The sequence below is a fragment of the Petaurus breviceps genome, unplaced genomic scaffold, assembly GCF_028583685.1.
Source record: "Petaurus breviceps papuanus isolate PSGF00001 unplaced genomic scaffold, PetGlider_PUasm1.0 227, whole genome shotgun sequence".
In the NCBI taxonomy this organism is placed as follows: Eukaryota; Metazoa; Chordata; class Mammalia; order Diprotodontia; family Petauridae; genus Petaurus; species Petaurus breviceps.
In genome coordinates this window covers 7,017,300-7,039,884 of record NW_027185896.1, presented here as the reverse complement: position 1 = coordinate 7,039,884, position 22,585 = coordinate 7,017,300, and the positions used below count along the sequence as shown (strand labels likewise).

The 22,585-nt window shown below is 52.0% G+C and overlaps 1 protein-coding gene across 2 annotated transcripts in view; it reads left to right on the top strand.

The window, feature by feature from the left end:
• Nucleotides 1-368: 368 nt before the first annotated feature.
• Nucleotides 369-22,585, top strand: part of TEX264 (testis expressed 264, ER-phagy receptor) — a 40,845-nt gene continuing 18,628 nt past the window's right edge. The window contains exons 1-4 of one of the 2 annotated variants that reach the window (XM_069095610.1): nucleotides 369-437; nucleotides 2,871-2,940; nucleotides 6,009-6,297; nucleotides 17,456-17,677. In XM_069095610.1, coding sequence (XP_068951711.1) covers nucleotides 6,040-6,297; nucleotides 17,456-17,677 — 480 coding nt within the window. In that variant the 5' untranslated portion in view covers nucleotides 369-437; nucleotides 2,871-2,940; nucleotides 6,009-6,039. Of the gene's footprint in view, nucleotides 438-2,014; nucleotides 2,263-2,870; nucleotides 2,941-6,008; nucleotides 6,298-17,455; nucleotides 17,678-22,585 lie in introns of those variants that run through there. The other variant, XM_069095609.1, reaches the window with a different exon arrangement.

Sequence of the window (22,585 nt, the reverse complement as noted above, 5' to 3'; positions counted from 1 at the left end):
GTTGGGCAGAGCGGGGCGCAGGCCTCTCCAGGGCTCCTGGGCCCTGTTGCTAGGGCTCCCCTCCTCCCAGAGCCCTAGCGGCCTGGAGGCCATAACCCCGACCTCATTCGCTGGGCGGGGAGGGGTGGGGCGGGGCCTGGCTTTGGTTGGCCGGGGTAGGGGTGGGGGGGCTGAGAGAGAGAGAGAGAGATAGAGAAGGGCTGTTGCCATGACGACCCTCCTCTGCCTTTCCCTGGGCTTCTCCAACCGCCCATCCTCTGCCCCTCTTCTCGGCCGTCAGCCCCCCCTCGCTGGGCACCCAGTGCGCTCGCGCCGGGTCCGGGCACGCGCCCGCCCGCCCGCCAACCCCGGGGGCGCGCACGGCTCTCCGGCTGCCTCTGCCCCGGGACCTGCCGGCGCCGACCCCCGAGCGACCGCGGGGCCGGGAGGGAGCCGAGGTGAGGCGGGGGCGGGCGGGGGGCGGAGGCCAGGCCGGGGCGCGCGGGCCGGGGACGGGGTCGCGGGGCCGGGCCTTCCGCGTGCAGCGTGGTGTGCGGGGAGCCCCGGCCCCTGCCTTCCGGAGCGAGCCCCCCGGGGCCTCAGTTATCCCATCTGCAGAATGGGCCGGCGGGATGGCCTCGCAGGGCCCCACCCCGGCAGCCCCTCCCCCCCCGCCCCGCTCTGACAGCCCGTGAGCCGGGGGGGGGGGGGGAAGGGGGGGGGGGGGGGGGCCCCCCCCCCCCCCCCCCCCCCCCCCAGGAAGCCCCCTTGCCCTTGTCCCTCTTCGAGGTTTTGGACAGCAGCTGATACAGTCCTTGGGACCCCCTTTTTCCCACCACTCCCCCCCCGCCTTCGGCTATGAATTTGACCTCCTGGCCCAGACGTGGCCTGGAGGAGGACTGGGGGCGGGGCGGAGGGGGGCGCTGGTGACCTCAGGACGGTCCCTCAGCAGCCCTTGGTCAGTCTCCCCATCTTCTCACAGCGCGGGGGCGTCTGTAAGTTTCGGGGGTGCAGCGGCGGGCACCAGGGGGACTCGGGGCAGTGGAGCTGCCTCGACCTGCCTTTGCACCCTCGGGTTCCCCACCCCCCAGTCAGTCTGTAAGCATTTATTAAGCGCCTCCTCGGTGCCGGGCGCCGCGCGGGGGAGTACGGAGAGAAGCCAGAGGGGCCAGCCCCTGCCCTCCAGTAGCTCCCCATCTAGTGATCGGGAGCGTCGGCGCCTGACCAGCCGCACCCCGGCCAGAGCTCCTCCTGCACTTGGAAAGTGTGACCACTTGTAGTGCAGAGGTTGCTGAGGATTCCTAGGGTCTTGTGTTTGAGCCCTTTCAGCTCCCCCAAAATGGGGATGTTTGGGGGTGCGGTGGGAGTAGCCTGGCACATGAGAACGGTGCCCTGTTGACTTCTCAGGTGTAAATGGACATCTCCGTAGATCCTGCCAAACCTAAGAGGGGTACATCGGACTTGGCTTGATAGAGATCCCGTCTGGGGAGAGCTGAGGACACAAAGATAAATAAAAGAGGCGTTGAAACGCCATTGAAACGGGGGACAGACTCTCCTTGACACCCATAAAAAGAGGGCAAAACTGAGCTTCCGGCGGCTCTGCAGTCCATCTACGCATGGGCCCAGCCCCTGCTTTCTGAGGGCTCCTGGGCATGGCTCAGGCTGGTCTGACCCCCTACCCTCCTAACATGACCCCGATTCTCCTTTCTTTGGAGTTTCTCCTGCTTCAAGTACACTTTTCCTTCCTTTTCCCCCTGCCACTCCTGGTCTCTCACTGATGACTCAAGAATTGTCTCTCCTTGCAAGAAGCTGGAGAAGCTTTGCTAGCAATAGGGAATCCCAGCCTAGCCTGGAATGAGCTCCTCCTTAATGCACGTACCAGGCTTATCCCTCCTTGGCCCTCCCAGGCCCGCCTACCTCCCACTTCACCCCAAGCACGTGACAGACACACAGCATTACTTCCAACTCCAACCTGGCTCTAAAGTTTTCCATGAGACCTAGGGTCTCTTTAAGAGCTGGGAACGCCCTCTCGGCCTGCTGTTGTCACAGCACACGTGAATCCCGAGGAACCAGGAAGCTGGAGCCGGCTGGAATGAACACATCTGTTAGGGAGGAGTAGCCTGTGGTGGAGGCCTACAGGGGGGAGGAATGGACAGGCTTTCAGCCTGAGTGTTGCCCTAGCATTATCTGAGCTTGCTGCCTGGGTGATTAACTCTGAGCCTCGGATGTGCAGACCTGGCGTTTTGTCCGGTCTGGGCAGAAACAGGGCCACTTCCCTCTTTGGTAAGAGCAGGGGAAAGATCAGAGAAGAAGCCCCTGGATGGGAATGGGGAGTTTGTTTCAGGGTACTGGTGGGCTGGTTGAAACTATCCCTGAAATAGGAGATTTTGGCAACTCCAAAGGACGAGTTCAGGAGTCCCCTTAACACCAGACATCATTGGGGAAAAAAAAAAAAAGCAACCAAGAAACAGCCCTGGGCTGGTGTTGAGTCGAAGGTTGGAGGATGTTTTTGCTTCTGTTCTTCCTATGGGCCCCGGCAGAGTAGGGTCATGCATCTGGAACTAGAAAGGGGCTTTGTCTTACAGAGGAGGAAACTCAAGCCCAGAGTGTTAATAAGTGATTTCTCCAAGGTCACACAGGTAGCAAACATCAGAGGTGGGATTTGAATCCTGCTTTTCCTACTCCAGAATCAGGTCTCTCTGATAGAACTGCACCCCCTTCCCCTCCCACCCTTCCCAAGGCCAAATATAGCTGGGAGGGAGTCATCCTGTAGCAAGAATGCTTTGAAACACCAGCCAGGTGGAAGTGTTGGGGCCTTTTTGCCCCTATGCTAAATGGCCCCAGATGGTAGATGTGGCTTAACCCTGTGCATTGTGTTGTCCTCATTGCAGTTCTGGAGGTGTGTGTTGGCCCCAGCTGGGTGGCAGAGACCATGAACTATTAGTTTTTCCTGACTTTTCGGTGAGTACAAAGCCACCAAGGATTGTTTTGTTTTGGTGTTTTTGGTATCCATTTGCCCCTTTTCTGATGTCCCCAGTGACTGGCACACTCTTATTCTGCAGGAAGTGCAGGGCTGCCTTTGAGGACGGGGGAGGGGAGTCCAGGAGGCTAGAACAAGATTGGGGTAAGAGGAACCAATGGCTTCAGGGGGCCTGAAGTGGTGAGGAGCCAATCAGGGATGACTGTGGGTTAGCCACCCACAGAAACCTAGAGAGTGGCCTAAGGGAGGTCCTTGGAGGGGAACCTCAGAAACAGATCTTTCAAGTTTTGTAAAATGGTTGCCAGGGGGGCCAGGGGGCTTAATGGAAGCTCAGGGCTTGTGGCAGCATCAAAAGTAGTAGGCATGAGGCATAACCAGAGTGGGGACAGGGGCAGGGACCCCAAAGGAAATGAAGATCCAGTGAAAACATGAATGGAGAAATGGGAGTGTATGAAGTTAGGGTGGTGGTGATCTAACACCACCATGAGGTTTATATTTTGGGTTTTATAGCTTCATAGAAAGGGCCCTGCATTTGGAGTTGGAAGACTGGGGTTTGAATCCCTTATGCTGCCTTTGGGACCATAGTTGATCCCATAGACTTCTGGGCCTGGCCTTCCTCATTTCCTAAAAATGAGGGTCCGAATGGGGTCCCCTCTTAGTTCTAAATCCCAGGATACCCCTGTGGGAGGGCACTTTCCCAATCACACCCCAGAGGTTGTTAGGAGGCAGAGCAAATGTACTTATTTGTGTTTTACAGATGAGTAAATTGAGCCCCAGAATAGTGGTGATTCATGCTGCAACTCTTACTAGTAACACTGGGACTTAAAGCCAAGCCTTCTTCAATCCAAGGCCTGTGTTTTTTTTTTTTTCTGATGCTGCTCTGTTTAATTATACAGGAAACTTCTAAAATTCTCAAGAAGTTAGACTTTGAGAGCCAAATTTTCCAAATCTTACCTCTTTCAGCACCAAAATTTTTTAAAATTTGAGCAATTTTAAATATCTATCTAAAATAAAGCATATTATTTTCACGTGTGCCTTCTTAAACCAGTTGTGTCAAATTAATAGAAACAGGGTCACAAAACTGCGCATGAGGATCTCTGCAGGCTATATATTGACTTAGAAAACCACATATTAACATTATGTATTTTATTAACATTAATTAATGATACCTATAGTATATTATCAATATATGTTAATATAATGACATATTATGATGAAATAATTAACACTGTATATTATATTTTCATTTATTGGGTCAAATGTTTCCCACTTACATTTTAATCTAGTTCAGGGTGGGGGAAGGGGGAGGGAAAAGAAAGTGTTATGCGCAGAAAGGACCTGGCATGTTTGACCCCTTTGTCTTAAACCAGGACAGGGGAACTTATGGCCTTGAGGCCACATGTGGCCTTCTAGGTCCTCGGGTGTGGCCTTTTGACTGAGTCCAAGTTTTACAGAACAAATCCTTTTATTAAGGGGATTTGTTCTGTGAAGTTTGGATTCAGTCAGAGGGCTAAAGCTGAGGATGTAGAGGGCCACATGTGGCTTCAAGGCCAGAGGTTCCCCACCCCCATCTTAAAACAAGGAGTTTCCCAACTAGGCTTTCAATTCCTTGGGGGACGAAAGGTGTAGTAGAGTCATTGTATTCCTGTAGTATTGGACCCTCCTTGCACGTGACAGGTACCCAGTAAATATTTGTTCAACTGTGTGTTTAATATTTCATCCTAACTTTTATTGATTACTTAGGGTCATTGTGACACCATTTTTTTTTTTTGCTTTGTGCTGTGAAAATGTGACATCTTCAGGGTGACTGAAGCTGGTTGTCCTGAATTTGCTAGCTTAGATTACTGGGCTTTTTGTGGCCTTCCATCAGCTTTTTTTTTTTTTTCCGGTGGCCTCCACTGGCAAGCTATTACTTCTCTCAGTAAGTTTGCTGCTGACACCTTCTGATTTCCTGCTTCCTAATTTATCATGAGCTCAAAAACCAGATAGTGAAGCTTGTATGAACCATATGTAAAAGAAGAGGAAACAGGTTATTGAGTGGACCCTATCTTGCTCTCTTCTTGGTTTGTGCCTATTTTCTAGAGTTGAGAGTGCTGGAAAGTTGAGCTGCAGATAAGTAAAGTATTAGCATCATAATTAGAGCTTCAGAAGGATTTTTCTCTGGGGTTTTGTGTCTCCCAGCATCCCTGTTATTTATAGGTATCTGGGTCTTTGCCTCACCTCCCTAGGTCCTCTTCTGCCTAGAATGTTACTGACCAAAGGACTTAGGAAGGTGGCTTTGAGAATCACAGACTGTTTGAGCTGACGGGCTCCTTGGAGATCATCCAGTCCTACACCCTTCTTTACGGGGTGGGGAAGCTCAGATTCAGAGAGATGGGGGGAGGGGGAAGGAAGTAGCAGAGCTGAGGACCAAACACTCAGGCCTTTTTTTTTTTTTCTTTTTGGAGGGCAATTGGGTTAAGTGGCTTGCCCTAAGTCACCCGGCTAGTAAGTGTGTCAAGTGTCTGAGGCTAGATTTGAACTCAGGTCCTCCTGACTCCAGGCCAGTGCTCTATTCACTGTGCCACCTAGCTGCCCCCCTTTTTTTTTCAGTCCTTCTTTTTGCTGGACTGCGGTCTTGGCCCGGCTGTGGTGAGGGCACGTAGTTGCCCAGATCCCTCTGGATTCCAGCCTTGCTCAGGGTAGTACTGTCACTTACCTGGCTGCTGGGTTTCCCTCCCTTAAGCCAGTCCTACTACCCTTCTTGTGATTCAGGTTGGAGATGATGTGGTGACACTGGCCTTCAGAGCCTCAGTGATTGTGATTAAGAAATAAAGAGGCTTGTGGCTTGTGCCATTCTTTGTTGCTGCCTTCTAGGTCATCTGGCCAGCAGTAAACATTCCTGGCCCCTCCCCCTCCTCCTGGCTCATAGCTTCCAGTGAAGGGCCCCAAGGACTGTGGCTCTGGAAGAGTCAGGGAGGCCACATCTGTCCAGGCTGGAGGCTGGAGTCAAGGGCGCTGCCATCCCTCCCCTCGCTCACCTTCCCTTTGGCCCTTTCTTCTCCTACAGCATCTCTTGGGGAGTGGAGGGCCCAGAAGCCATGTCTGAGCTCCTCCTCCTGGGCCTGATTGCGGCCCTGGTGCTGACCCTTCTGCTGACCCTGCTGGGTTTTGCCGTGTACTCTGGGCTGCTGGAAGATGTCGTAGTGAGTGCAGGCTCTCCCCCAATCCGGAACATCACACTGGCTTACAAGTTCCACGTGGGCCCTTACAAGGAGTCTGGCCGCTTATTTACGGAGAGCTGCAGCATCTCTCCACGCCTTAGTTCCATTGGGGTCTACTATGACAACCCCCACACGGTAAGTGGCAGGCTGGGGGAGGTGCTGGGCCTGAGGCTGGCCCTGTTGGACTACTTGGAGGGCCAGCTTGAGTGTAGGGGTTTGCTGGGTGGGGATCTCTCCTCCTTCACTGCTATAGTAAGAGGCCTCCATCACAGGTCTGAGATTCTGAGATTCTGCCCCCCCCCCCCCAGCTTCACCCAGGCTAGGCCTTTAATGGCCAGGAGCTTCAGCCTCCTCTCAAGAGCTGGCTCACACTCTTTTCTGGTGCTCTTCCCATCCACAGCTCCCCACGTGCACCCACACTTTGTTCTTAGCCTCACTCTCCATTGCCCTGTCTCCAGGTGTCTACCCATCTAGGGATGTGTACTGGAATTTATACTGTTTCTGTGTTTCCTCTCCTACTTTTGCACCTTCTTCCCTTTTCTGGACTCAGCCTTCTGGGCATAAGGACAAGCTGGCATGGGCTGGGGGCGGAGCTTGAAGTGCAGGCCTCTCCCTCCATGTGGGAATCAGAATCCTTCCATTCTGGCTGCCTCCATCCCCAGCCCCTCAAGTCTTATAATGTTCCTTTCCACAGCCTTTCTCATACCCCTCTCACCTCCCTCCTTGAGCCTCAAGTGGCCCTGTTGAGAGCAAAGTCGGCCAGGTAGTGGGATGAACCAAGTTGCCCTTGATGCCTAGGATGCCTGACTGGCTGAGCAGCATCGCTGCCCTGGGGCCGGCCAGCAGGCCACCCAGCTCTCTGTAGGCGTCTGGCTGGCGTGGAGTCCTGGGAAGTGAGTCAGGGCTCTCCAGTGTGGCCTTTGTGGCATGGGGAGGTACAGCCCACAGCCTGGTGTGCTGGCATTTCAGGGCTTTCAGCCCAGCGGGCAGGGCTCCTCAGCTTCTTTGCTCCCCAACCCCATCTCAGTCTATTCTTTCCCCACACCCAGAGTTGGCTCTAGGCCTAGGATTTAGAATTCCCAGCTCAGGTTTCCACCTCTGATGGGTGGGCATGGACTTGGCAGACTTCGGTGGCTCCATCTGTTTTGCTCACTAAGCTTTACCTCTTCTGTGTCTGGGCCAGGCTTCCCCTGTGCTCAGGAGATCAAGAGGAAACTCTGTGATGCTAGGGTCCCCACCCCCTCCACCCCAACTTCTGTGGCGGGATAGTTGAGCAATCCATCTTACCATTTACCACCTCCTCTGCCTACCTCCCATTCATCCAGCACCTGGCCCAGGTCAGGCCCTTGGCCCAAGGCGATGTCAGCCCCAAATAGAGCCACCTCTGCCAAAGCAGAGGGGGGGAGGGAGGAGAGCCTGCCTAATGTTAACCCACTTAGTCTGCTGAAACTTCACATCTAGGCCCTGAAAAAGAAAAGGCTGCTTTTGGGGGCTTGGAGTGCAAGCTGGGGGACCCCAGCAAGAAATGGGGTTTCTCTGCTACCTCAGGGTTAAGGTTATAGACAGACCCAGCCATTGGTGCACAGGTTCCTATGGCCCAGACATGAATGATTTCACAGTCTTCTACTATATTGCCCCTAAAGTACCCAAGACAGATGCCAGAAATCATGAAGACCCTGGGAAAGGAGCCTGTAGGGTGTCTATAGGGTACGGTATGAGACTTCCTTTGTTGATTGGGTCGGACAGGTCCCTGTCACCAGACCCTCTGAATTCCCTGAGTGGCACAGGGAAACAATGGTGCTCTTCTCAAACTTCTACTTGGGATTGGGGCCGGGGGGGGGGGGGGGGGGGGGGGGGGCGGCCAAGCATGGCCTTGTGACTCAGTTCTTTAGCTTAGGGGAGAGAAATCAGGCTCTTCTCTTTTCCTTCTTCCTCTAACCCAGCCTTACCTCACCTTGACCTGCCTCTTACCCCCACCCCCAACCTCAATACTCCCAAGAGCTTGGACAGACTTGTGCCTTGGGTCTGGTTCTGTATGGAAAGCTAGAAGAGAACTATTTTAGGCCCTCTCTGAACTAGGGTTGCTTTTATTCTCCTTTCCCCTTGCTGGACTTCACCACCAAAAAAAAAAAAATCCCACTGGCCAAGTTTGAGGCTTGGGAAGTTTTCTGTGATCCCAGCCCCTCCTGTCCCAGGAGGGGACATTGCAGGAAGCACCTGTGTCCTATTCTCTAGCCATGACAGAGTCATGGCTATTCTGTTCTGCCAGAGACACCTGGTCCCCACCCCAGGAGTGACCTCAGCACCCTGGACACTTCCCTGAAGGATCCCTGGTGGTTCATATCCACTGTCTTCAGTGAGTGTCCAGAGCTTAGAAGGGAGTCAGCACAAGAACTGACCTCTGGCTTGCTCCAGAGCGTCATGTTCCCTCCCTCGCTCCCTGCCCCTGAGATGCAGCACTCCATGTGGCATCACCCTTCCGGTTCCCTCGCTGAGGAGCTGGAGCCTTAGAAATGGGGAATGACTTACCTGTGGCTCCACAAGTATTGAATGTGGGATGGGAACTCGGCTGTCTCCAGCCCTATCCTTCCTTCCATTGCCTCTTAAATGTGATCACAGCTATGAAGGCAAGTGTCTTTGTGCTTGATCAGCTCCTGTTCAGTTAATGACCAAGTGTATAGCTTGATTGGGTCACAGACACAGCTAAAAGCCACCCTGGCTCCCTCTGATCCATCTGGGTCATAGCAGGGATGTCCCAACCTTTTCTCCAGGGATGTGGCCACAGACCTGGCATCCAGGGACCACCTGTGCTGCATAGCGGGAGTCTCTACCAGACGTCTACCAGATGACAAGAGTCATCTCTACTAGAAATACCCTTTTTAGTGTCTGGACCAACGTGAAGTCGATAGACCCCCTTCTCAGAGCAATGTTTTTGAACAACTGAAGGAAATGCCAAATTTTAGTTTTAGAAATTAGTGAAAATAAAGGTTTATTTTTTTCCCCATGCAAGTTTTGGGTTCTCCTGAAATCTGTCTAGGTGGTCTGTGGATCCCAGTTTAAGAAGTCCTGAACTAGACCCTTAACAAGCCCATTCTTTTTGTTTAGGCATCCTCTCTCTCTCTCTCTCTGGTCTCTGTCTCTGTCTCTCCCCCCCCCCGCCTCCCCCAGTACTCAGACTATCTCAGCTGAGTGGGTTGGCTTTCTGTTAGGTTGCTTGGGGGTAAGTAAGTGACCAGAATGGATGTCTTGCAGTATTCCTTGAAGAATTGAGAAATGCCTCTGTTGGCAGAAGGAAGGGCTTCCAGAGCGAATGATGCCTAGTGTCCTGGGCTCCCAGGCTCCTGGCCTAAAGTTGAGCTCCTCGATGAGCTTGGCCTTAGTGAGGGTGTCAGAACAAGCTGCTCCCCATTCTCAGGTTCCCACAGACTCCACCTACCTCCCCCCTCTCCCTCCCACTTACAGGTGGCAAAGGAAGGCAGACGAACCTAGCCCTTTTATATGGCACAGGGAAGCAATGACAACCTTTAGTCATTAGCCTTAGGACCTGGGGGAAAAGGGGAAACTGAGACTCAGAGTGGCTCTGGTGACTCTCCTAAATAGAAGTGGAATGTGGCAGGTGACGGCTGTTCCCCCGCCCTCTCGTTTTTAAAGAAAATAGAAGCTTTATTTGTCTGTGTGTAGGAAACTGTCTTGTACTCAGCCACATTTCCCTGGGTGAAGCAGGCTCTCACTCAGTCATGTGTGTGACGGGGACTTGGCCAAGCATGAATTCTTGGAGTCACCTTGCCCTCCACTCTCCTCCATCAGGTCCTCAGGATTCTTTCCTCTGTCCCCCCAAGTGACCCTTCCCTAATCCATAGCCGTTCAGGCTGGAGGAGGGGTCATGGGGTGAGCTCGTGAGGGAGAGTCTGGGAGTAGCTCCTAGATCGATTTGGCCATCTTTCTTTCAGCCCTCAGGCTTTGTGGTCTACCAGTCAAGGCCTCTTCTAAATGACTTCAGAGTGTGGGTTAGGGAGAGGAGGGGGAGCTGCTGCCTGGAAAAGCTGAGGAGGGACAAGCTAGAACCAGTCAAAAACCAGGTGCTGCCTTCCCCAAAGGGAAGGGAACCCACATTTATTAAGCACCTACTCTGTGGCAGGCATCCTGCTGGGCCCTTTATGGATAATATTTCATTCTGTCCTCATGGCTCCCTCTTGATGCAGGTGTGATTATTATCCCCATTTTGTAGATGAGGGAACTGAGGCAAAGGGAGTTTAAATGACATGCCCATGGCATGCAGCTAATACATATATAAGACTAGATTTGAACTCGGGTCTTCTGGACTCAAGGCCTAAGAAGCTGCTTAACAAAACAGCAATAATAACAAAACAAAGCCCCAAAACCCTAGCCATAGGCACCACCTGCTAAAACATGGTGAGAAGAGCACAGGAGGACCCAGGGCTCTGGCCTCAGCAGGCTTAGTCCCAAACAAGTCTAACATGGCCTCAGACTAGGATGGAATTCTCTCCACTGCCTTCCTCCCCTTTCTCCCACACACCTGTCTCCACCCACACCTTCTATTCACCCCCCTAAACCTGAGCCAAGGGCTGGGGAGACCCCGTACCTGCTCCATGACTATCTAGGACTTGTGCAAGCTTCCTGGGGTGGAGGAGCCCCATGGAATCGGGGCAGGTGATGCCCTAGCTCAGCTTACCTTACCTCCCAGGCCAGAGGCGGGGTTTGGCTCTTCACAGCTCTGTTTACGTGTCTGCCACCTGGGCCCTGACCCCACTTTGGGCCGCCCACCAGCTTCCTGCTTCTGCTGGCTTCCTCCCATCTCTCCTCCGGGGGGTCTGAGCGGGGTCAGGGAGCCAGAAGAGATGCTGCCCTCGTTTGGGCTTGAGTTGGATAATTTCCTTAAGCAAGCTGAACTACCTCTCTGGGCCTCTTTCCTCACTAGTGTCGCAAGGACACTTCCCCAAGCAGGGATTAGAGGTGCTTTTAAATCCACAGGGGAAGTAGCATTCGTGCCCTTCTGTTAATTAATGCTAGTTAAGAATCTGGTGTGCCCCTCTCTCTGCCCATTTTCCTTCAGTGAAAGACAATGGCTCTTCAGGGCCTTGAGTAGATGAGCTGGTGTTTCATAATCTCAGGGCTTTGACCCCACCTCTTCCTTAACCTGGGGGGGGGGGGGCCCCCCCCCCTTTTTCTTTGAGATGCTTAGGACATCACTCGTGATCTTTCCAGAGATGCAACAGTGCCTGGAAGGTGTACCTACGTTGGTGTCAGGGGAGGGAATTTTTTCATAGCAAATAATTTTGTATCCCCTGACTTTGGAACAAAGGAATGGCAATAATTCACAGTATAGTGTTTTCACATTTACAGATCGTTGGAGGTAGGTACTCTAAGCATTATTTTCACTGTATTTTATGCAAAGTAGGCACGAGATGCTGTCAAATTAAATTTTATTTAAAATTTAGGTTCAGAGAGGTTTAAGTGTGACTCATGGTCACATGACTAATAGGAGTTGGAATCTAAATCTAGACCTTCTTGACTCCAAATTTTGTCGCCTTTCCACTACACATGGGGGTAGGGAGCCTGAAGTTTGGATTCAGTCCAAGGGCTGCACTCGAGGACCTAGAGGGCCACATGTGGCCTCGAGACCAAAGGTTCCCCCACTGTCTATAGGCTGTGCTCAGGTAATAGAACCGAACACCTAAGCCAATCTAACACCTAGGCCAGCATCATCTCCTTGGGATGATGGTGCTTTGCTGAATGACTTGGGAAGTCATTTCAAACTTGGCAGATGTCTGTTGAGTGTGGCCCAGGTGTGTAGTACCTTGGACATAGGAGATATTTCATAACTGTTGACCTGGGTTATTTCAGTAGCCTTCTGGAGGGTCTCCCCACTCCAATCTGTCCTCCACCCAGCTGTCAGATAGACCTTCCTAAAGCACGGGTCTCCCCATCATCCCCTATCCAACAAACTCTTGTGGCTTCTCGTCACCTTTAGGATCAAATATACATCTTCCACTTGGCATTCAAAACACCATTAACCTGACCCCTTCCTACCTTGCCAGTGCCTTATACCTTGGGACCGCCCACCCTACCCTGTGCCCTGTGATAGAGTGACACTAGCCTCCTGGCTATTCCTTGACTCCCTTCTGACTCTTAAGCGGTTTCACCAGCTGTTCCCCCAAGCCTGAAATCCTCTGCCTCATCTCCCTCTCCTGGCTCCCCTGGCTTCCTTTGGGTCCCGTCTTCTTCAGGAAACCTTTCTGAGGCCTTAATCTTGGTGCCTTCCCTCTGAGACTACCCCCAGTTTACAAAATGGATAGGATAAGCACCCTGCTTGCCTTGGAGTCAGGAAGACTTGAGTTCAAATCTGGCCTCAGACACTTACTACCTGTGTGACTCTGGGCATGTCACTTCACCCTGTTGTTTCCTCATCTGTAAAACGAGTTGGAGAAGGAGATGGTGAACCCCTGCAGTGTGTCTGCCAAGAAAACCCTGTGAAGAGTCAGACACAATTGAACTACCAGCCGCCATATCTGTTTGTGTTAGCCGTGGGCATGTCATCTCCCCCATGAGGCTGCGAGCTTCTCCATCCCCACTTTGCACAGTGCCTGGCACCCCTCTGTCCTTCTTGGGGGATCTCCCTGGGACTTGGCTGCAATTGTGGTAGGGAAGGAAAGAGAAAAGAAAGTGGGCCCAGAGATTCCTACCCCCGAGCCTTGTAGCCACTGAATAAATAACGTCTGGTGAGATGTGCTTGGTTCATGAGGCTTGTCTGTTGAGGCTGGGCTTCACTCCCCTGGGATTGCCAGTCCTCTTGGATCTTGACTCACCTGAGTTCACTCCCTGTCAACCAACCAAGAGGACACCGGGTCCTTCCTTGAACAGACGGCTTGTTTTTTGGTAAATTAAACCTCTTAGCCAATGACCTGGTCTTTTTGGAGAGGCCTTCAAGTCATTATCGTCTAGAAAGTAGTTTAAAGGTCAGTGGACATGGGGCCCTTGAAGAAACCTGGCAGGGAGAGATGAGCTTCTCCTTGGTTTCCTTCCTCAAGGAGTACAGGCTGATGCTCAGAGATCCTAATTCACACCCTTCCTGTTTAGTAGGGGTTCTCCTTTCCAGGAATCAATGAATGAATGAAAAAAAAGAAGGAAAAAGCATTTAAATACTTACTGTGTGTTAAGGAGTAGTATTCAGAATACTGTTGGGGGGGGCAGCTAGGTGGTGTAGTGAATAGAACACCGGCCCTGGAGTCAGGAGCACCTGAGTTCAAATGCAGCCTCAGATACTTAACACAAAAACTAGTCGTGTGACCTTGGGCGAGTCACTTAACCCCAATTGCCCTAAAAAAAAAAAGGGGGCAGAATACCGTTGGGGAATTCCTTAGCCCAATGATCCTAAAATCCTCCCCCAAAGGTTAGGAGATGAAAAGTTTAATTAGTAGCCACTGATGATGGCCAGTTGCCTGGTGGCTAACTACTTCAAAGAACAGGAGATGGGTTTTTACACAGTTGTGGCAGATGACTGGTGATTCTCCTCAGCAGAATTCCTAATTTTGGAGGCAATTTGTCAAGTCATTGGGGGTGGGGGAGGGAGGGAAGAGAATGTCTTACCTTTGGAGTAAACCACAAGCAGATCTGTTCCTGTCAAGGTGTTTCCTTGTAGTTAATCTCAGACCATATTGTTGGGATCAGAGGTCTCTATTTTATCTCCTCAGAATATATAGATGGGACCTGAGAGGAGGCCTCCTTTGAGATAGAAACAGCAAAGCCCTGCAGGCTTCATTTCTTTGACCTCCAGGGTTAGGATTTCTGGGGAGATGTCTCCCCCAAACTCACAGCACACAGGGTTTTTACATTTCTTCCGCAATACAAAAACATGAGCAAAGCCTTCCAGGAGTTTATTGACATCTTAATGAAGAAGATAATACATAAAGAACAGTGGCCAGGAAGGAGTGCTTTAGTCCAGAAAATTATTGGGAAGATGAGGGGAGCCGTGGGGGAGTGGATTGTCACCCCATCTGGGACTGTGGCAGCATTGGTTTGATCTTGGTTCCTGGAGCTCCTTTCTAATTGTAGAAGAAATTCAGGCAAATGTCCGTGAGTGGCTTCCTTAGACCTGTGGTCTTTAAGTCCTGAATGCCCTTTCTCTGGAAGGAAGAAACCTATTCCAACTTGGCAGAGGAGCTGGCTGGCTATGCAGACATTTGCCTTTGCCTCTGCCCTGTGGGGCAGTCTTTTTCCCTGGCTTCTTGCCCTTGTTCTCTGGGGGAGGTCTGTCCAGCTTCTGAGACTTAATGCCCCTAAGCCATGTTGGACATTGAGTTTGGTGATGGTTGGGGATAGGGTGGAGGGGTAGGGAAGCTTGTCACCAGAGGAAACCAGCTGATCTCTCCCCTTGGTGCCAAAATTAAGTCTGAACCAGGAGCAAAAGGGGCGTTTGCCTGCTTCTGCCTCCTGGGGCCTTAAAGGCCCTGATAGACTGTAATTGTTTGAGCTTGACTTCTCACTTCCTGGAGGAAGTGCAAAGCTGGGCCTGCTCCTGGCTGTTGAGAAGATAGTGCTCAGCGTTTGTCCAAGATTCCTGGCACCCCCACTTGCCGGGTTGAGAAACACGTTGGAGGGCGACCGATCTCACTTGTAATGTCCCTGGTGTGGCCTCTTCTGAGAAGCTGAGGTGCCCAGAAAGGTTGGGATTTACCTGTCATGCAAATTTCTAGGAAGCCAGGTGTCCTGCCCCTCACCCCAGCCTTGGCGCCTGCCAAGGATGGAGTTGTGTCTGGGGCCGTGCTTAGCCTAGTGCCTGCCACATAGCAATTCGTTAATAAATGCTTGTTGATTAATAGATGAAGGAGTAGCTTCAGAGATAGTGTGGGAGGGGAGAGCATCCTCTCCCTAGAGGGCCATGCTTTTCAGGCTTGGAAAAGGCCATTGGGATAGTCTTCACTGAGCAGGCAGAGCTCCAAGCATCTGAACGGAGGAATCTGTCAGGGCCTCCGAAGCCTAGAGGTCTGTACCAGGTCAGCAGAGAGGTTCAGGTGCTTTTCCAGATACCACGTGTTTGGCTGTGCAGGAGCAGCTGCTCCCTCCAGTGGCCACAGTTCTGAATGCAGGGCCCTCTCAGGTCATCTGAACCAGAGCAGGCAAAATCATCTAAGCCATCCCTCTGGGGAAGATACCTCCGAGAGGGGGGCATGACCCGCCTGAGGTCAGACCGGGAGTTTAATGGTAGAGAAGCCCAGGGCCAGAGCGGAAACCTCCCTGCTAGACGAAAAAGGAGATACACTGAGCGTAGGGTCAAGGTTGCTACTCCTTGCAGTGCGAGGTGGAGCCCAGAAGCAAAGTTATCCTGTCCAGAGGCCTCCGGGAGGAGTGGACAGCACTATGGAAGAAGATAGGGCAGGCCTTGGGAAGAGACTGTGTATGGGGCAAAGCATAGGCAAGTTGGAGCTAAGACCAAGGTTAAGGCAGACTTGACCGGGGGGGGGACCTACAACCTCGAGGCCACATGTGGCCCTCTAGGTCCTCAAGGGTGGCCCTTTGACCAAATCAGTTTTACAAAACACATCCTTTTATTAAGGGGACGCAGTGTAGATGGATCCATTACAGACCATCCAGAGGAAGACACCTGTAAATTGTAGAAACACCGGGGTTCTGGTAGATGGAAATAGTGAGGCCTGGAGCTTCCTGCCCTGCCCAGGAGAGTTAAGAGTCTGAGCTCACCCTGGCGACAAAGAACAGGAAATGGAGGATAGAATTGGGGGAAAATGCAGAGCAGCCCCCCCCAAAAAACAGGAGCCCAGAGGAGTAGTTGAGGAGGACTGAAGATTGCTCCCCACCATGGGAGGCCTTGGAGTAGAAGCCAGGTGCCTTGTCAGGCATGTTAGAGGAGATCCCTGAACCAAGGGCCCTTCAAGCTCCAAGACTTTGTGAAGTGAGTGCATGGAATCCCTGAAGCCAGGGCCAGGGGACTGCGAAAGCAGCCTGCTCCACCTGAGGTCTCTTGGCTCTGGCCCCAGATGATCTCAGTGAAGCCAGGAGGCAGAAAGTGAGCCAGAGATTTAGAACGCATGGTGGGAAGAGATGAAACGTGGATCCCAAGTCAGAAAGGACAGTGGGACTAAGTCACACCCTCTGCATGGTCCTCATGTCGGAGAGGAATGAGTTGGAAGTGAGGCTGAAGTTGGGGACACAAGAGAAGGGAGAATGAGGGGTCCTTGAGTGCCTGGCAGGAAGTACTTGTGATTTCGTGGTGCCCTAGAGAAGTCTAGGAAGACCTAAGTGTTGGGCAGGGGGCGGGAGGGCAGTCTTCAGACTTTAAAGTGGTAACCCTTGATCTGAACAGATGGCTTTGCTTTGAGAGCCTTCCTGCCCACCTCCATCCTGGGAAGGGAGTCTGTCATTGTCTCCTGCCTGGTCCTCCCTGCTTCCCCTTGCCTTTGCTCAGGATGCCAGTCTCCAAAGAGCACCCAGATTCTGTTTCCTCCTCAATTTCTCCATTTCCTGTCGAGCTCAGACCATGATCTGCTGGCTGTCTATAAAGCATTCTGGACTGCTTAAAGGAGATTGGGGGTAGGGGATTGAGGTGGGTAGTGAGAGTCTTTCTGTGGGTGGGCTGTTCGAACTCCTTACCCCATCGGCAGGCCTGTCAGTTGCCTTGGGGTGGCAGCAGAGTGACATCCTACCTGGACCGTTGTCAGGCAGGAAGAGCCTGTTTCCGAGGCTGCCTCCCCTCCCTCATCATCCTTGCTTCGTGCCCCCTCTGATCTGACCCCACATGATCCTCATCCAGGAGAGTGTCCAGGTTGTCTCTTTATTAATGCTGGGAAATCAGGATAGTTTTATCAACCATAGACTGGGTTAGAGGCAGCTGGTTGGCACCTGGAGTCAGGAAGACCTGAATTCAGATCTAACCTCAGGCTTAACTTAGCTGCATGACCCTGGGCAGATTGCCAATCCTCTCTCCGCCTCGGTGACTCAGCTGTAAAATGGTGGGGGTGGGGAGGGGTGGTAATAATAATAATAGCAGTTACCTCCAAGTTGTGACGATAGAATGAGAACACCTAGCATGGTCCCCGGCATGAAGTGGGAGCTTAATAAATGCATGCTTCCTTCCTCCCTCCTGGGCCCCAGTGAAGATCCTACATCAGGCACTTTGCAGACATACACGTCAGCCGTGATCATTGTCACAGTGGCCTGTTTGAGTCTGCAGTTCTGCTCCTTTTGGCCTTCTCGTGTAGGACCCCTCCCCACCGGACTGCCGGCCCTGATGCCTTGCCTGCTTTCTGCCTCTCCATAGGTTCCTCCGGAGAAGTGCCGCTATGCTGTTGGCAGCATCCTGAGCGAGGGTGAAGAGGCACCCTCCCCCGAGCTCATCCGCCTTTACCAGAAGTTTGGCTTCAAGATCTTCTCCTTTCCAGCCCCCAGCCACGTGGTGACAGCCGTCTTCCCCTATACCACAGCGCTCTCCATCCATCTGGCTGCCCACAGGGTCCATCCTGCCCTGGACACCTATATCAAGGTGAGGCTTCAGCCTTCATTTCTCCCTCTTGGCCCTCTCTGCCCAGGCTTGAGACCTTAAGCACAGAACGGAAGCCCGGGGAGTAAGCTTGAGGGAACAAGGTCGTCATGTTAAAAACTGAGGTGAGGAGAGTTATCCCTTCTGCCCTTTGCGCTCTCAGCTGCTGACGAATTACAGGGCTGTCATCCTGGAGGTGGGGCAGCTAGGTGGTGCTCTAGTGCACAGAGTGCCAGACCTGGAGTCAGGAAGACTGGCCTGAGACACTTACTAGCTGTGTGACCCTGGACAAGTCACTTAACCCTGTTTGCCTCAGTTTCCTCAGCTGTAAAATGAGCTGGAGAAGGAAATGGCAAACCCCTCCAGTATCTTTGCCAAGAAAATCCCAAATAGTGTCACAAAGAGGGGGACAGGACTGAATGACTAAGCAAGAACGACCTGGGGGTGGGGGGTTGTGAGTGCTGAATAAACCCTTTAGGGTTGGAGCCTCAAGAGCTGTCCCACTGGGAGACAAGGGTCTCAACAGGCAGTAGTGTCATCTCATTGGAAAGGATCTCCCTGGTTCCCTGGCATCCAGCACATATTGGACCCCCTTCAGCTACAAGGATCTTGGGTCATCCCTAGCCTCCAGGCCATTTCCACCTCCCAAACAGGCAGATCCATGTGAGGTTAAGAGAGTGCTGGACCAAAGAGGGTTGTCCTCACAGAGAGGGCAGCCTCTCCCACCAGCCCAGCCAAAAGCCAGTGTCTGTGTGGGGTGCCAGCCCCTGACCCGGAAGCTCCAGCCACTCTGAAGTCAGCAGTTGGGGCAGGCTTAGGAATAGCCAGCTGCACCCTATCCTTCCTCCTTTGTTCTTTTTGTGAGCTGGGTGATGTGAGTCCGGGGTTAGCTTAGAAGGAGCATGAAGCAGGAGCCCAGATGGCCTTTGGGGATGGTGGAGCTGGACCAGCCTGGAGCTGTCGAGATTCCAGGCTTTACAGAGAGAGGGTCATGGTAGCCATTGAGGATAGGGCTGGGGACCGAGTGTGAGTGGGTAATGGAGTAGGGGGGAGGCGATCTGATGGGTTGGCCAGGGTTCCTCCTAAGTATCTGGTTTTTAAAACATTTTTATGTGCATTTATTATTTCTCCTTCTCAGTGCCCCTCCCCATGGGACAATTCAAACCAAAACAAGCCAAAAAATAAAACCCTCATTATAATTATGCATAGTCCAGCAAAACAAATTCTCGCTCTGACCATCTCCCAAAACTGCATTTTAAAACCCATCCTTTCTGGCAGGGGGAACATGGTGTATTTCATCATCAGTGGCTTAGCCTTGTATTGATCAGAGTTCTAGAATCTTTTTGAAGTTGTTTTTCTCTGTATTGTCATTGTATAAATTGTTTCCCTAGTTTCGCTTACTTTAAGTCTGAAATGGCTTGTTCTGTCATTTCTTATGGGACAGTAATGTTTCAGCAGCCAATGGTATTTACTGAGTGCTGAGGGAGGGCGGGAGGAGAAGGTACTTGACTGGACTTGGTGAAAAAGTCAGAGAAACCCCAGAGTAGTTCAGCCACTCGAGAAATAAGGAATTGTCCGAGCTGGGATTTTTGCTTATATGGAGGTTTGGAGTTCATGGCCTCACCTTCCAATCAGAAGGCCAGAGGTTGGAGTCCCAGGGCTGCAGAGGTCTTACAGGGTGAGGATGTTAGCCCTAGAATGAGCTTCCTGGGGCCCAGTGGAGAAGCCAGACATGTCCCAGTAATGTTCTGTCATCCATACACCACAGTTTGTTTAGCCATCCCCCAATAGATGGGTGCCCCCTTAATTTTCAGCTTGGGGCTACTAACGAAAGGACTACTATGAATATTTTTTGTCCATAAAGGTCTTTCTCTTCTTTCTTTTATTTCTTTGACCTTTGTTGTTCTTCAGTCATTTTAGTCATGTTTAACTCTCTGTGATCCCATTTGGGGTTTTCTTTTCTTTTTCTTTCTTTCTTTTTTTTTTTTTTGCTTTTTGGAGGGGGGAAGGCAGGGCAGTTGGGGTTAAAAGACTTGCCCAAGGTCACACAGCTAGTAAGGGTTAAGTGTCTGAGGCTGGATTTGAACCTAGGTCCTCCTGACTCATGCTCTATTCACTGTGCCATCTAGCTGCCCCACCATTGGGGTTTTCTTGGCAAAGAAACTGCAGTGGTTTGCCGTTTCCTTCTCCAGTTCATTTTACAGATGAGGAGACTGAGGCAAACAGGGTTAAAGCAACTTGTGAAGGGTCACATAGCTTGTGTCTGATGCCAGATTTAAGCTCAGGTTCTCATGTCTCACAGGCTGCCCTCTCTCCGCAGCACCACCTATACCCAGAGTATAGGCCTGGTAGTGGAATAGCTAGCTAGGTCAGAGGATTTGTACTTGGATTGCTTTGGGGACATAGCTCCAAAGTGCTGTCCAGAATGGCTGCACCAATTATAGCGTCACCAGCAATGGATATTTCTGTTTTCCCATAGTCCCTCCAGAACCATCATCTTCCTCTTCTATCATCTTTGCTTATCCAGTGGGTGTGAGGTGAAACCTCAGAGTTTAGAGTCAGATGTTTAACAAGAAGCTGTTTGGGACATCTTCCTGAAGGTGGGGTGGGGGAGGTCCCTCTTGTGACAATTCAGACTAGCCAGCTTGTCTTTGGGGGTGCCGGCCTCTTGAGATAACAAGCTTTGGAGTAGCCTTGGCTGTCAGCATCATGGTTTGGTAACAGCCAGAAGAGGGAGCATGGAGGATAGGCCGAGCAGGGAAGCTGCCTTCCTGCATCACCAGAAACTCCCATTGTAGACCCCTTTCCCTTTTCCCTTTGGCCAATGCCTGGGGGTCCAAATTTAAATTCACATTAATATCCCTTTGGTTACCTGGACCTGGACAAAAGGTATTTGTCTTTGTTTTCTTACCTCCATCCTCAATGCTCCTTAGACCCTCCTCTAAGGAGAAGCCCTTTCTGGGGAGGCAGGGCTGGGTTGGTAGAAAGGGATTTCCCCCAGCCCTGACCCAGTGATGCTGTACTTGTTTACAGGTTTCCTGTGGTGTGGGAGCTTCGAGGGCGGTTCTGACCTAGACCCACTCCCAGGCAGGGTCTTTTCTATGGATGCCACATGGCTGGAGGGCCAGTCTGCTGTGGGGCAGAAGAAAGTTGCTTTGGGAGTGCAGGCCTTGTGTGAAAGTGTGTCTAAGCACCAAGACCTTTCCCTGGATTCTAGTATCTGGTTTTTAGGTGCTTTTGTCCAAATTTCCCTACCTCTCTAGGCTTTTTAAGTGTTTTAGGTACTGATGTCACATCTTTGAAAGTTCTCACTCCTTTCCTGTCCCTACCCCACCCCCCAAGGGAGCTGAAGGCCCCACTGGAGCTGGAAAAGGACATGAATTATAGGTAGTCCTGATCTTTGAGTCATAGGGCTCTCAGCTTTCCATGGCCTGTGGGCGTAAATAGGGTATCTCAAGGAGGGTGTGAGTTTTCCCACTGACCAGTTAAGGTTGTTCTGACCCTCCCTTCATCGAGCTAGCCAGTCATACAGGTATCTCAAGGAGGGTGTGAGTTTTCCCACTGACCAGTTAAGGTTGTTCTGACCCTCCCTTCATTGAGCTAGCCAGTCATACAGAGGGAAGCCTGCTGGCACCCTTCTCCTCCTCTACCTCCTTGGGACGTGGTTTTTGTTATCTCCCCACCCCAGAGGGGCGCTCCTGAGCCTTTCTTCAGCCTCAGACCCAGAAACCCCATAGGAGGAGTTGGTGTGGGTGGGACTGAAATCTGAGGTTCTTGCTCTTTGTAAAATGACAGCTTCAGGAGACACACTTGTGGGAATCTGGAGTTTGGTTCCCATCCTCCCTCCCTCCCTCTCATTGGTCTCACCAACTCCCTTCAGGTACGGGGAGAGGAGCACACTAATGAGGCTGTGGGCCCTTTGGAGCCTGCTGCTGCTTGGGTCCCTGGCGGGGCTGTGCACCCCCACACACACACCCCGTCCATGCACGCTTTCTCCCTGGGCCTCAAGCTACATCTGAGCCTGCTTGATCCCAGGCTGAAGATGCTTGCAATGGCTTGACAGCAGCCTTCCAGTTTTCAGTTTCAAAAGGGAGTAACAGTCTGGGGGAGTCCTATTAAGTGGAGACGAGGGAGGAGAGGAAAAAGTGAGGAAGAGGTGGGGGAGATAGTCCTGATAGCCAAGGGAAGGGGATAGCAACTCTCCCTTGAGAGAGTGGGCCCTGGAATCCCCCAGGACTTGGCAGAGAGCATCCTAGCTATCTGGCCAAGAACCCTGGCCATCCCTGGAAGCATCCCCAGAGGACTGCATTTATTTATCTTAGGGACCCAGCAGTTGTCAGTAGCAGACCAGATCCCAGTTTGTGGGTCACACACTGCCGGGCCCCCACCTCCAGGGCCTCACTCACCACTCTTCCTCCCTACTCGCTACGCAGGAAGCTGGGGCCCATCTTGTGTTTTCAGACTATTTAGATGCTGGTGCTCGAGCCTTTTCTTCCTTGTAAGCCCCTGAGGAGTTGAGGGATGAAACACCTTGTCTGCCAGGTGAGGAAAGACATGAGTCACCCTGCTCCTGGTGGGGAAGGAGCACCAGCTTCTCCCCCGGCCTCTCTCAGCTCCTGGGCACACCCTCCCTACCAGCCTCCTTGGCTCCCTTCCTGGTGCCAGGACCTGGCAGCCCATCTCTGCCTCAAAACAAAGGCACCCTCCCCTCAGCCACCTCTGTTAGAATTCCAGACTCAGCTCGGTGCCCCTTCTGGAAAACCTTGCCTATTCCACCCTCTCTCCTCCAGGCATCCAGTATTTAATGCCTTTTCCAAGCTGTTATCTTCTAATAGAATGTGAGTGCCTTCTGGGCAAGGCCTGCTTGTCACTTTGGGCTTTTTATCTGATCTTTGCACGTAATGAGGGCTT